This window comes from Polypterus senegalus, chromosome 6, assembly GCF_016835505.1.
Source record: "Polypterus senegalus isolate Bchr_013 chromosome 6, ASM1683550v1, whole genome shotgun sequence".
Classification (NCBI taxonomy): Eukaryota; Metazoa; Chordata; class Cladistia; order Polypteriformes; family Polypteridae; genus Polypterus; species Polypterus senegalus.
The window spans coordinates 123,324,088-123,337,435 of NC_053159.1; the positions used below are offsets into that span (position 1 = coordinate 123,324,088).

The 13,348-nt window shown below is 36.9% G+C and overlaps 1 protein-coding gene across 3 annotated transcripts in view; it reads left to right on the top strand.

Moving 5' to 3' along the window:
- LOC120531533 overlaps positions 1–13,348 on the top strand; it is a 111,087-nt gene that overhangs the window by 14,104 nt on the left and 83,635 nt on the right. For 2 of the 3 annotated variants that reach the window (XM_039757028.1, XM_039757030.1), the window contains exons 3-6: positions 841–987; positions 1,483–1,597; positions 4,867–4,988; positions 12,917–13,043. In XM_039757028.1, coding sequence (XP_039612962.1) covers positions 841–987; positions 1,483–1,597; positions 4,867–4,988; positions 12,917–13,043 — 511 coding nt within the window. The remainder of the gene's footprint in view (positions 1–840; positions 988–1,482; positions 1,598–4,866; positions 4,989–12,916; positions 13,044–13,348) is intronic. The other variant, XM_039757029.1, reaches the window with a different exon arrangement.

The window sequence follows — 13,348 nt, forward strand, 5'->3', positions numbered from 1 at the left end:
CTTTTTCAAGCAAGTTAATTAAATATATGAAAGATTTATAAATTATCCACACTGTTTAAATCCCATGAGGAAAAGTCCTCTGCCAAAAAGAAACTTTTAATAAAATAACTATTTTAGTGAGTGAGGTACCGTAAATAGAGTGCGGTTTCTTCTTCATTCACAAGATGAGTTTAAAAAAGCACAAGGTGTTATGGCCTGGAAAAAAGAGAGAATTCTGTATGAATATATATTTACTATTGGAAAAAGATGATCTGCTGTGGCAGCCACTAACGGGAGCAGCCAAAAGAAGATGTATAGTAGCTCATAGTGGGGCCTGCAAGAAAGTATTTGCCATTCATAACACATACTGGCTTGCAGTCAGATTGATTCCTTGTTGTTCTGGTTATCTTTCACCTTTGAGTCATCAGCTCTTACCCTCTCTGCCCCTTTACATGCTCAATTGGATCACCACACTATTTTTACATGTGCTATATTCAAACTCAATACGTCTCTGTGGTAACCAATTTAATTGGCCGGATAAGTAGATTATTGTTTAAGAGCTACTGGTGGTTTATTTTCACATGTAATGAGGTTTTGTCCAGTCAGATGATCAAGGGTGTTCTTTATTTATTTATTTATTTATTTGTTGGTTTATTTGTTTATGCGATATTTCTTGTAAAGTTTAAAAAGTCCAACCAAATAGACCTCAGGGGTAGAATTGTATGCTCTAAGACTATAAGACTGAGATCCTTTCCAGTGGTATCTTGAATACATGCAGTATGCACATGTGCATGTGTTCAAAATAAATTCTATAAAATAACTGAAATTTTCACCAAGTTTTAATTTTTCCTCATTTTAAAGGTGTATGATAAGCTTGGCCCAGCCTTTGCCCGGGAAGTTGAGAGACAACTGAAGCAACCCGAACACAGTCATTTAATTTTCAGCATCCTTGGAGAACACTTTGTTTGGAAGTATTTCAGAGAATCCCCCCACTGGCCTAGTCCCCTGGTAAGCAGCAAAACAATTACGTTGTATTTCATATTGCTTAGTTTAGTTGCTTTCACAAACATTAAATTTAACAAGAGGTCTAGTCATTTATCTAGAGATGTATCTAATAGGACTATGACATATCACAACACTACAGGCAGACATTAGTGTTTAGAGGCACACATTTCCTTCACCCAACAATAAAAATTGAAATAGGAAGAATTTTAGTTAGTTTATCTTTATATTATACTGCACCATTCATACAACATGGCTTAAGAAGGTACTTTGTGAAGCATGCAATTGATAGTGGCAAGATAAAAAAAAATATATAGCATACATAATGAATTACAGGATGACACAGTGGTTAATAGTGCTGCCTTGCTGAGCCAGTGTTTTGGGTTTCGAAAGCTATGCCGGGTCAAAAATAAAGAAGGAGTTGTGTCAGTAAATGAGATGGAATTCTTTGAGCAGGGTTGTCTCAGTCTTACTTTCTAATTATTACTCATCTGCTTACAGTCTTATTCCAAGTTGAGTGATACTGAGAGACGGTCACTAGAAGGTGCGACCCATGCGCTTTTGGAGAAGCTTTTGGAGAAAGCAGCTGCTGAGGTGCATTGCCAAATAAGAATAGGTAAGAGTGGCTTGTGTGCCAAAACAGCTGTGTACTCCACTTTGGGATTTACAGTAGGTGGCAATATTGGGTAAATGAAAAGAAACTAGATTCTAATGGTACTTCATTTAGAGGCATTGGGCAAAGAAGGCCAAAGGAAAACTGAAAAGAATTCCTACCTTGCCTGTTTTGCTAATCTGATTTCTTTCTTTAAAACTAATCAATAGCTTTACATGCCTGCATCCCCCACTTTTAGCCTCTGATGGTGTTTTCAAGTCTGTTTGTTATACATATAGGAGCATGTTGCAGGCCTGAGATGCCATTGTTTTTATAGTAATTGACTTCATTTTGAAATCTGGGTTTAGTTCAGTTCTCAGCACCATATCTGCATGTCCTTCTAAGGCAGTGAAAGGCAACCGTTTTCGGGTTGCAGCGCACTAAATCCAAAAATTTTATTTCACGGCCCACCTGAGGGACTGCCCATAAATAAAGTCATGACGACACAATCTATGGACAATCGCCAATAAAAACAGTTAATTTTACAAGTTTGAAAGACATTTTATTAATAAAGGAATCAAAGGATAAATCTTAAATTTAATTAAAGTGAACGGTGAGATTGTTTTTCAGCACATATGAGATTGATGCAAGGATCAATTTTCGAAAGACAGACGCGCATTTCCTTGTCGATCATTTGAAGTCTCTCGCGTTTCTTAGACTTAATTTCCGTAAGTGTTCCGTTGTCTGTTTTTCCAACATAAAATCTTTTTTTTAAAACATTATCTTTTTAATCAACCAAAAGTTCAAAAACACTAGCAATTTTAAATATTTTAGAAAAGTTTTCGCGGCGCCCCAAGAAAATTCCAGGGTGCACCGGTTGCCCGACAATGGAAGGTTTTCTGGGTTTGATTGTTTTCTTCACATCCCAAAGACATTTATGCCAAGTTAATTAGTTGATGACTATCAAGTGGATTGGTCTGTCCATCTATGTGTCCAGCAATACTTCCTGTCTTGCACCCAGTGCTTCCAAAATAGGTTCAGTTTTCCAGTCACAATGTAAGAGAAAAGGCTCATTGAAGAAACTAATTGAAGGATATCATCTTAATTTGTTTACTTTAACAATCACCTGTTAAGTTATTTACCATATATTCAAAACTTCTGCTGACACAACACAAGGACCAAATTATGCACATTCACCAAACTGACAGAATTGAGGTATTTCATCTCATTACTTGGATGTTTTAACTTTTCTCCTTTATATGGTGTCTTCTGATAACATTCACTGAGGTGGGTGCTATATAAAAAGAAGAAGCTATAGGTAGTGTTTCTAAAGTAAAAAACAAAAAAAAACCGCACACACACAAACAGCTGAAATGTTTTGAAGGTAAACTAACACAAGACACTGACAAAGAAGTGCTTTGCCATATGGAGTAAATAGAATACAAGACAGATGTGTATCTAATGTTGGTATTTATGGTCCATGGAGTGAACAAATAATTATTATTACAATTTTCCCCTATATTACTGAAAATTCCCAAGTGGATTGTTGTTGGAAATGTTGAAGGCAGCAGACGGTCCTAGAGTTGAATTTATGACAGATCTGCACAATATGATTGTGCGTGAAGGGAGGATTACTGAAGACTGGGAAAAACTCAATTTGATGCACAATTTGACAAAGTGGGTGCATAAAAGATGTAGTGGTGTGAAGGGTAGTGGAAGGCCAGAAAGTGCAGCCTTTATTTGTAGAAAGTGTGTGAGAGGATAGAGGAGTGCAGAATACTGATGTTGAAAGCTGACATTATGATATCAGCAATGGAGTTGATTTAGAGAAAATAGGGAAGTTCTGACAATTAGGTGATATACTAAGTGCAAATGGAGGTCCCGGCACTATAGTGATAGCCAGGGTAAGAGGTTAATGGAAGAAATACAGGGAGTTGTCACTCATTCTGACATATAAGGAAGTCTATCTGATATTTAAAGGAAAAGTTTACGAAAGCTGTGTGTGTAGTAGTATATTCTATGGGAGTGAGATGTGGCTGACAAAGGTGAAACGTGAAGGAAGACTGGAAATTACACAGAGATAAGAATGATGAGATGATGAATGCTGAGTTAAGAGAATGTCTTGATTGTGAGGTAATAGGTATTGTGCCGAGGAGAAACAGACTAAGATGGTTTGGGCATATAAAGCGAAAGACAGAAAGGATGATTAGATGAAGTCATAAAGATAAAGTTGGAGGGGATGGATGAACAAGAAGAGCAAGTAACTTTGGGGGATGTTGTCAGGTGGTTTGAAAAGAATGGGCCTCATCCCAGAGGGTGCCAAGAACCAGAAAGAGTGGAGGAAAAACATTTAGGGGGCAAAGAGCTACCTTGGGTAAACTCAGAAACTGACCATTAAACTGGTGATGATGAGGACCACACCTTAATAGTGATGGAGGTGTGAAACAAGAGAATAATGTAGCAATCAATATAAGTTGGAAAAAAAGTGTTTGTAGAGTAAATACAGGTCACCTAGTCACTTTGATTATGTACCAAATTATGTGGGTTACTATTAGCACAGAGTGACTTTGTCTTATTCTCTTTTCTGTTAATGTGACAAGCACAACATATTAATTTGTTTAACTGAGTTCAAGAAAATAGTCAATGAAACAAAGCTGTGTCAAATTTCTTCATGATGTGCATTGGCCTACTCCAGCTGGGCTTATTTAGATTATCTTATTAAACTAGTAAATTAAATAAAATTTTAAGGGCAATTTAATTCCTCCTGCTCCAGCAGGATAGACCCCAAGGCTACTGGTAATATCATCTGTCTCTTCCATAGTAATGGAATTTTCTTCTATACGCTCACAGTTTTTAAGATCACTCGTAGTGCAAATGCAGAATATGGCATGCAGCAAATTACAATTTAAAGTGGAGATATTGTATTACTGGTAATTAAAGCAGCAGGCTGCCAACTTGTCGCTTCCAATGTTTTCAAAGGCAATTCCACATTGGCTTGGACAACTCAGATTAGCAGTTTATTTTGTCCTAATCAATCTCTTAAGGATGTAGTTTTCCATCAGAAATCAATCTCCTTCCTCTTCAAATGGAAATAGCTGAAACTAATGTAACTATTGTTTTTGTTGCATCTGTACTTGTTATTTAAAATAATTATTTAATTAAAATACTTTCAATATAATTTAGAACTACGTGGATTATTTTTACCAGATGCAGCATGCACTGATAGCTGTGCAATATCTATTGATAGCCTGTAGTAGAATAAGACAAAATAATTATGTTATTGTATCTTGCAGATGGTGACTATTCAGGATCTTCTAAGGAAATGGAGGATTTTGTCCGTGACACCTACAATTTAGTGGCTACACAGCTTATGCATTTGCTAACCAAAGAAGAGGCAGAGCAACATGTCAGTGAAGTAAGCCTTTAGCTTTATTGATAATCCCTGAAATTGTGTAAACATCTTAAGAGATCCGACATAGAAGCTATGATAAGACCCATCATGAATCCTCATCCTAATAATGATGACGTAATACTGAAGCACAGAATGGTTTGTCTAGCAGTGGGCTATTATTAGACTTAGACTAGCACAGTATCAGCTGATTAATTAGAGGTGTTAGTACTGCCAGCTAAAGCCTAATGTTCATGAGCACCCTGGATGTCTTAACAGTTATAATGCTCGTATGCCTATGACAGTGATCCTCAGTCTTGTTCATGATTTCAGGTTTTCTTCCAGCCAATCAATTCTTTCTGTTATTAATACTTGTTAGGCTTATTATTGCTCACATCCTGCCTTGTCAGACATCTCTTAGTATTGCAGGGTTTCCTTTTCTGAGAACATCATTGAACTGTTTTCTAGATGGTAGAAGATTCATAATTCTTAATTCCTTTTCTCTTTCACATTTTATATATTTTATCACATTTATACAGTATATATTATACTTTATTAAAATATAAACCACATGATGAACCACACATGGCAATACATGGGATCAGGTCAACTTGCATCCCTAGTCATTTGAATGTCATTGCTAAATAGGCATTGTTAATGGAAACAAAAATTACAATTTAAACCAGGGAATGCCACTACTTAAGAGTTAAAGAAGCTATTAATAAATGTGACCAGTCCAGCTCCTAGTGTGGCTGTTTCTGGGGTATTGGGGGCACAAAATGAAAGTTCATAGAATTCAGGGTAGGATCCAAAATGGGGATCATGCGGGTCAGCATCTGTCAGAGGAAGCTTTATTCAGGTACCTGCTAAAGGGTTGCTCCACCTAATCAAAATGCAATATAATATAGAGAGACATCAATCTGAGGAAGCCATACCTCCTAACTGCTCTGGAAGTTCATTTCTAGGAGCCACTAGAATGTTAAGAATGTTATAGGGAAATCAAAAGGAACCCAGAAGTATTACCCACAGACCTAGTGATGGCGTCATAACCTGTGTTGGCTATCACAGAACTGATGCAGGCAGACTGAGGCTGCCAAAGGGGGTCCTGAGGAGAAGGTCACAAGTTTTGCTAGTGGCATTCCTGACCCTTGAAGTGGCTCTTTGGATTGGAGTATAAAGCCAGTTCTTGCTAGAACAGCAAAAAGCTTAGTGTCAGTAGATGAGCTGGAAAAGATCTTCTTCTGGTAATGAAATAGTACAGCCAGTGTTACATAACAGAAAGGAAAAGAGAGATAAGGTGAATGGGGAGATTTCATCTCATCCTTGTGCACTGTTGTTCTTATGTATTATTGCTTTGTTTGTTTTTTTTGTTTGTTTAATCCCAAATATATTATCTCCTAAACATTATTGATACAGTTAATATATGATACATCGATATGATACAGTTTATCTACTTTGGCATTCTGTTGTTGGTAAGGTTGGCATGCGGGAGTGCACCATCACACAAGAGAATTAACTAAACGTAAGCCCAAATAATATGTTGTATTAGCAGCAATAACTGTTTTATGTAAAAAAAAAACTGTTTGGAACAGGATTGAGGTCTCCTGGTGAAGAATGCACAGCGTTAGTATCTGAGATACCCCTATCCTTCTATATAAAAGCGGTCGGGATTGTCCTTCCATCCCATTAGTGCTACGCAGGCGCGGAGTTTCACACACACCTTGTCCATTTTGCAATGCACGATGGGATTTGTAGTTTCGTTTTTCCAGGTAAAAGATGATTTTCTACTCCAGACTGTACGATATCTTCTTCTTCTTTCTTACTATATAAAAGCATTCGGAATTGTCCTTCCATCCTGTGACTGGAAAGCGTAGCGGTATTCCGCTTATCACAGACCTACTACTTGCAGCTTGCGGTATGAAGCGACATGATGTTAGCAGAGTTCTGGTGCTCCCATCATTCCCTTGCTTTTGTGCGTGTTGCGCTGGAAAAATAGACAAAATTGTGTCTCTGGAAATAATTAATGCTGATGGAGTACAAATGCCTCACCGCGTAGTAAACATCAGGGGGGTTCAAAAGGGCGACCTCAATATAGAAAAAAAGTTTAAATTTAATCACAAAAATAACAGAAACTACGAGTATTAAAGTAATACCGCTCAAATGCAATATAACCAAATTAATGAGTTTGTATAAAATATCAAATTGATCTACATATTGAATTGCCTTAAGAAGTGGTCAACTTAAAAGTCGGTCGCCTTAAAAGGCGGGTATTTCCCTACGGTTTTCTACAAGTAGTTCAATGACATGTTGTTAACTTGACTAGAAGCTATATTTACCCTGTATGAGTGGGTGTCAACTGTTAAAATATTCCTGATATCACTTTTATAAATGCAACTTAATTTTGATGAGTTTTTATAGAATCTTGAATTCCAAAGTTTAGCTGTCAGGTATTCATTATAGCGGTATTCTTTTCCAGTGTGATCCAGATGTTTAGAAATTGATGCAAAAAACAACTGAAATAATGAATAACCATAGAAAGTTTGATAATTATAGGGGTTAAAATAGTGACATATTAGGCAGAGGCACTGGCTCACAGGAGAAGCTTCCTGGAATTAAATTTTGTTTCTAATTGTCATCTGTGTAGAGTCTGCAACTTCTTCTCATGTCTCTATGGATTTTTTCTGGATACCCTCTTTTTCCTCCCACAGCTACAAAGAATGCAACTGAGGTTAACCGGTGATACTAAAGTGGTTCCTGTTTGAATTAGTGCATGAGAAGGCCCTGTGATGGACTGGTGCCCTTTTCAGGGCTGTCTCCTGCATTGTGTCCATTGTTGCTAGGATAGACTCTGACCCAGAATTGAACTAAGCAGGTTTGAGAATGTTGTGTAAATTCTGCCCATTGTTTCAAAGGTTTTCTTTGCATACTCCAGTTTCACTCGAACATTCCCAAAGATATTCTGGTTAATTTGACAGTTTCACGTTGTCCCCAATATGAGTGTAGGTATGCTTGTGAGTGGGCTATGTGATGGACTTCTGCTCCATCAGGTTTTGGCTCCTGCCTTGTGCTTAGTGCTGCCAGGCTGACCTCTGACCAGTACGAACATGAAGTGGATTAAGCAGATTTGAGAATGGTATGTTATTTTATGGTATTTGTAGGTAAAACAATATTAATCACATTACTTGCTTGCCACTTATTTAAGTAACTCTGTCTGAGGTGATTTTTTCAGATCACAAGGACTTAATGCCGCTGTGCTATAGTTCATGTGCATTTGAATGCTGACATGTGCATTAGTGGCTTAATTCTGCATGGCTCAAATGACACTGATTTAGTGATTCAATGAGCAGTCTAAAGCTGGATCAACAGACATGGCCTCAAAATATTACAAAAAACCCCTGTAGTTAATCAGTCAAATGAAATAATCCCAGAGGACATGTTTGGTAAAAAAAGAGGGAGCTGAGTTTAAAAATAAACTTATGAGTTATCTGCCGGTGTTGTTTAAAATTAGTTATAATAAAACCCAGATCCAGATGTGTAATCAGGAAAGGGATTTTACTCTGTACAGTTTCAGTGAGCTTTTTGTTCTGTAAGAAACATGGAAAAGGCTAATCTTTACCTAACGGCATGAATAGTTAAGAAAATAAGAGTGTTACTGCAGATTATTTTAGAGTTACATTTCTAGGGTGCTGCTAACACCAGTTTCCATACCTTATGCTACAGCCATTTTTGGCTGAATACTTTTGTTTACCTCCCTCACGTATTATTACTCAACTCATCTCTTTTTAAGTTGCCTGGTTACAGCAATTAGCATGCAGTTACATGATGCATGGGGTGCTGTGCTTTTAAACAGCCTTTTAGCTTGTCTTCAGTGCTGAGGTAGTTGACACCTTTGAGTCTCAAGTTTTCTGAGGCTTTGCATACTGCTCTCTTTTTCAGTATTAATCTAGTCTGTGTTCTTTAGTGTTTTAACCCTCAGATGCCTCACATGTCTGTCTCTATTTACCAGTTAAAACCTTCATGCTGCTTTCATGGCCATGTCCTTGCTTCCTGATTTAACCTTTCAGCAATCCGGCTACTGACTTACATTAGCATTCAAGAGTTTCTTTTTTATCAAGGTACCATTAAATAGTTTTAGAAATAAGGTTAGGTGAATTGGCCCTAGTGTGTGTTTGGGGTGTGAGTGTATGTTCATCCTGTGAATTCTGTATGGGGTTTGTTCCTGCCTTGTGCACTATGCTACCTGGGATAGGCTCCAGCCCCCACCCCCCTACAACTCTGGTCACGATTAAGTTGGTTATAAAAATTACATGACATAAAAAATATATTGTTAATGCTGCAAATGCACCATTACTGTTTTTCACATATGTTCTTGTTTCCAGCCATGATTTTTTCTCCACACTGATTCCAACCTAAAACATCACTATTTGTTGTGAGCAGTTGACACTAGATTATAGTGACATGCATATTTCAACTATGTGGGCCAGAAAATAAAGGCACTACCAGTGGGGTAAGGCAAACAGTTATCAAGTGGCCAGTGGTCAAAACTATAAACAATTAACAAGTATCAAGAATACCAAAGTCAAATACAGTACCCAAGATCAATTTGTTGTACACATGCAGAGTCCTAACTTCTTATATAAGCATGGAGCGACAGCATAATTTGTCTTGTGACCCCGCCTACCCTCACATATCATGTGACCAGAAATGATAAACAATGATAAAAAGAAAATTACAAAATATGTACAAAACTAAAATATGAGTGTATAAAGACTCTAAAAGTTGTTACAACCATTAGTTGCTGGTACTTCTTTGAGCATAAATGAGACTGGCACGCTAATGAATGGGCCTGCTTTCAGAAGGGGGATAGCTATGAAAATGACGAAAAGGTAAAGATTTTAATGGCTTCACATAGGTAAAGTGAGACAGAAAGACAGACGAAATGTCCTAATTTTAAATGAACTGATATACTTCAACTGGATTCTAAATGTCTATTAGTTGTATTGCAGTATCTGCAGGTATGCAATGAAGATGTCTATAGAAGCTACTTTCACTTAAATAGTGGGTATAATGTTAAATTAACCCAATTGACAACACAAGCAACATGTGTCAACAATTTCAAATTAACCCGAAAAGGCATTTTTCTTTTGTTGTGCAAATACATAATTTCAGTTTTTGTTATTGGAAAAATATCTACATCTGTCATTCTTTTCATAATGTTTCAGATTAAACTTTAATCATTTTAAGATTTCAAATGCTATACATGAATGCAACAGAACAAAATAATTTCTTCTAAGGCACACTCCACTTAGAAGCTACAATCACTTTGAGCTACATTTTTTTTTGTATGAAAATGTGCTATATAAATAAATGTTGTTGTTGTAAAGAAACATTTCCCAGTTTTGTAGGCTGGGTTGGCTGGAGTGTATAACTAGTGCAGAAGTTTGGAATACCATAGAAAGCTGTCCTGCTTTGCTCCTCATTCAGTTTATTTTTGTATAGCATTTTTCACTGAGTGTGGGTTTATGGTGCTGTGACAAGTATACAGGTGAAATGCACCTTAAAACTTCACAAATTAATAACTACAGAATGCACACAGATAAAGGCATAGATTTGTTTAAACACACAGTTGTACAAAGCAATTCCTAACTGATGAAAATAAATATATCTGTCCGTCAATTAACTTTTGAGTTAGTTGATAACAGAGGAGAGGAAAACAAAAGCTCAAGTCAGCAGCATCCCACGAGAAAATAATCCTCTGGAGGGACCATAGTCAGTTACAGAGGACAAAATCAGATACGGTGTCCTGGAGACCTAGACCACCTGACCCTCCACCCCCCTGAAAGTGTTTGGTGGTCTAATAGGATGACAGAATCTTTCTGTCCATTGATTTCAAGGTTCCTGGTATCTCAGATGTATTTCTATAGGTGAGAAAACAGCTTCAAGTAGAGTGGTGGCACCACGTGTCACAGCAGGAAAACAGAACACAGCAGAGTTAGTACAGAATTATTGTATAACTTATATTTTTATATAAATTATTAACAAACAGAGATGCAAAGTGCAAGATAATCAGCATCTCTAATCTGGGTATGCTAGACTAAAGTAGTGAGTCTTCAATCTCGATTTAAAAGCTGTGACTGAAGGGCATCTCTTATATTAGCAGGCAGTTTTGAGGCCCTGAAGATAAAAGCTAGACCTCCCACATGGAATCATAAGTAGGCTGTCATCTTGAAATCTTAATGCACACTCTGGTTTGTAAGTAATGATGAGTTCAGATATGTAAACAGGGCCTTGGTGATTTAAGGCTTTATATTCAAGAAAGAGGATTTTTTCAAATCAGCTGTAAGCTTAAGTGGGGATCAATGTAAGGACCTGAACACCAGAGTTATGCATCAAGAAAATAACACATTGCAGTAGTCAGTCCTAGAAATAAATGCATCAGTTAATTTCTCAATATCTTCCATTTAAGAAATTCTTAAATTTCCAATATTTTTAAGCTGAAAAAAAAGGACTTAGATAGTTTTGTAACGTATGTTTTAAAAGACAGACTAGTGTCTGAACTGTAATGCGGCCGTTTTTACATTTGAGTACAGTGGTCATGTGCAGTGTTTATAAGATGTGTAGGCCACAGATGGAGGTATGGGAATTGGTTGCGTTGTTTATTTATTTATTTATTTTTTGCATATAGTGAGTTTTAAAGCTTGAGAACCACTTACAATCAAGCAAACATTTTCAGACCCACCCTCCACTGCAATGTTCCTTATCAATAATTAAAACAATGCAACTGTACAAAATGAGAATTTTTAATTAGTGATATACCTGGTATGCCCAAAAAACAAGCAACCTGAGTTGTTGAAAAAGCCACCCCGCCTTAATGATTTTGTCAATCCTACTTTCACATTTATTTTATAAAGTTATTTTGTAGTTTCACTTCTTACCAGCTTTGGAGACCTGATCCTCTGCAGAACACTAGGAATGCTGGAGAGGTCTCATGGAGTCCACTTATTAAGATTCCTGTTTTAATAATTTTGCTGGGTTCAGAAATAATATACTTTATGTTTACTTTGCATTATCTCAGATACCATAGCTCTGATTTGGATCCCTCTGAGTAGTAATCTGATTAGGTATCATTGGTCTAGGATTTTTATGGAGCTAGTTTCACTCAACAACAAAGGAGACCATGTGCAGTAGAGGTGTTGATAAAAACTCAATTTAATGCATGGGTGCATAAAATATATTTTTGGTCCAAAGGGTAGTCAACCGGTAGTGAGTGTAACTTTTTTTAATACAAAGTAGAAAGTGACTGAAAGGAGTACAGAATGCTAATGTAGAAAGTTTATATTTAAATAAAGGTAATGGAATTGTTTTAGGGAAAGTAGGGAGGTTCTACTAAGTAGGGAGGTTATGACGAGGATGGATAGGATTAGAAATGAATACATTAGAGTCTCAGCTCTTCATACAGAGTCTCCCTACAATTGAAGTGTAAAGTTTACGAAAGCCATGTGAAGATTTGTGTACTCTTATGAGAGTGAGATGTTGCCAGTGAAGGCAAAAAATGAAGCAAAGTTGGAAAAATGGAGATGATAATGATCGGGTGATTGTGTAATGTTTCGCTGAGTGAATGGAAGATGAATGTCAAGTTAAGAGAAATAATTGGTGTGAAGGTGATAGGTGTGGTACATGAAGAGAAACAGATTAAGTTGTTCTGAACATGTGGAGTGAATCAGAGAGGATGCTTGGGCAATGAAGTGCATCAAGGTGAGGATGGAGGACATAATCCTCATTGCAAAGGATATCCAGGACGACAGAGAGTGGAGTAAAAACATTTGGAGGCATCTGGCTAATCTGGGAAAACCCAGAAAATACCCTTTAAAATTAGTGATGATGATTGTTTTATTTAAAAAAAATGTAAAAATAAAATACTGCATTCTTCTTTATTTCCTTTGTAATGCCTAAAGGATATGGAATCAGAATGGTATGCTCAGGCTCAGATCTTTTCACCAAGAAGGCGAGAAAATTCAGTGGATAGTAAAGACCTTCATTTGACAACAAGACGGGGATCTGCTTATCAGTTAAAACCAAGAGGTATGTTGTCTTAAATGCTTCTGTCCTACCACATCTGGATTTTTGGTTCTGTGGAAGCCATATATTCTCTACAAAGAGGTTTATATAAAACAAACAAAATGTATAGGGTACTGTAGTTGGGCTTCTATTGTACTATCACAGCCTCACACCTGGGACAATATGGGCAGAGCTGAAGAGTTTCATTTTTTTTTTTTACCTTGACTCATCAAGTGGGTAGGGGAAGTTGGATCTCCCTTCTTTAGATTTTGAGGATCAGCAAAGGTGAAAGAAGAAACTAGAAGAGGATCCATGATTACAATACACAA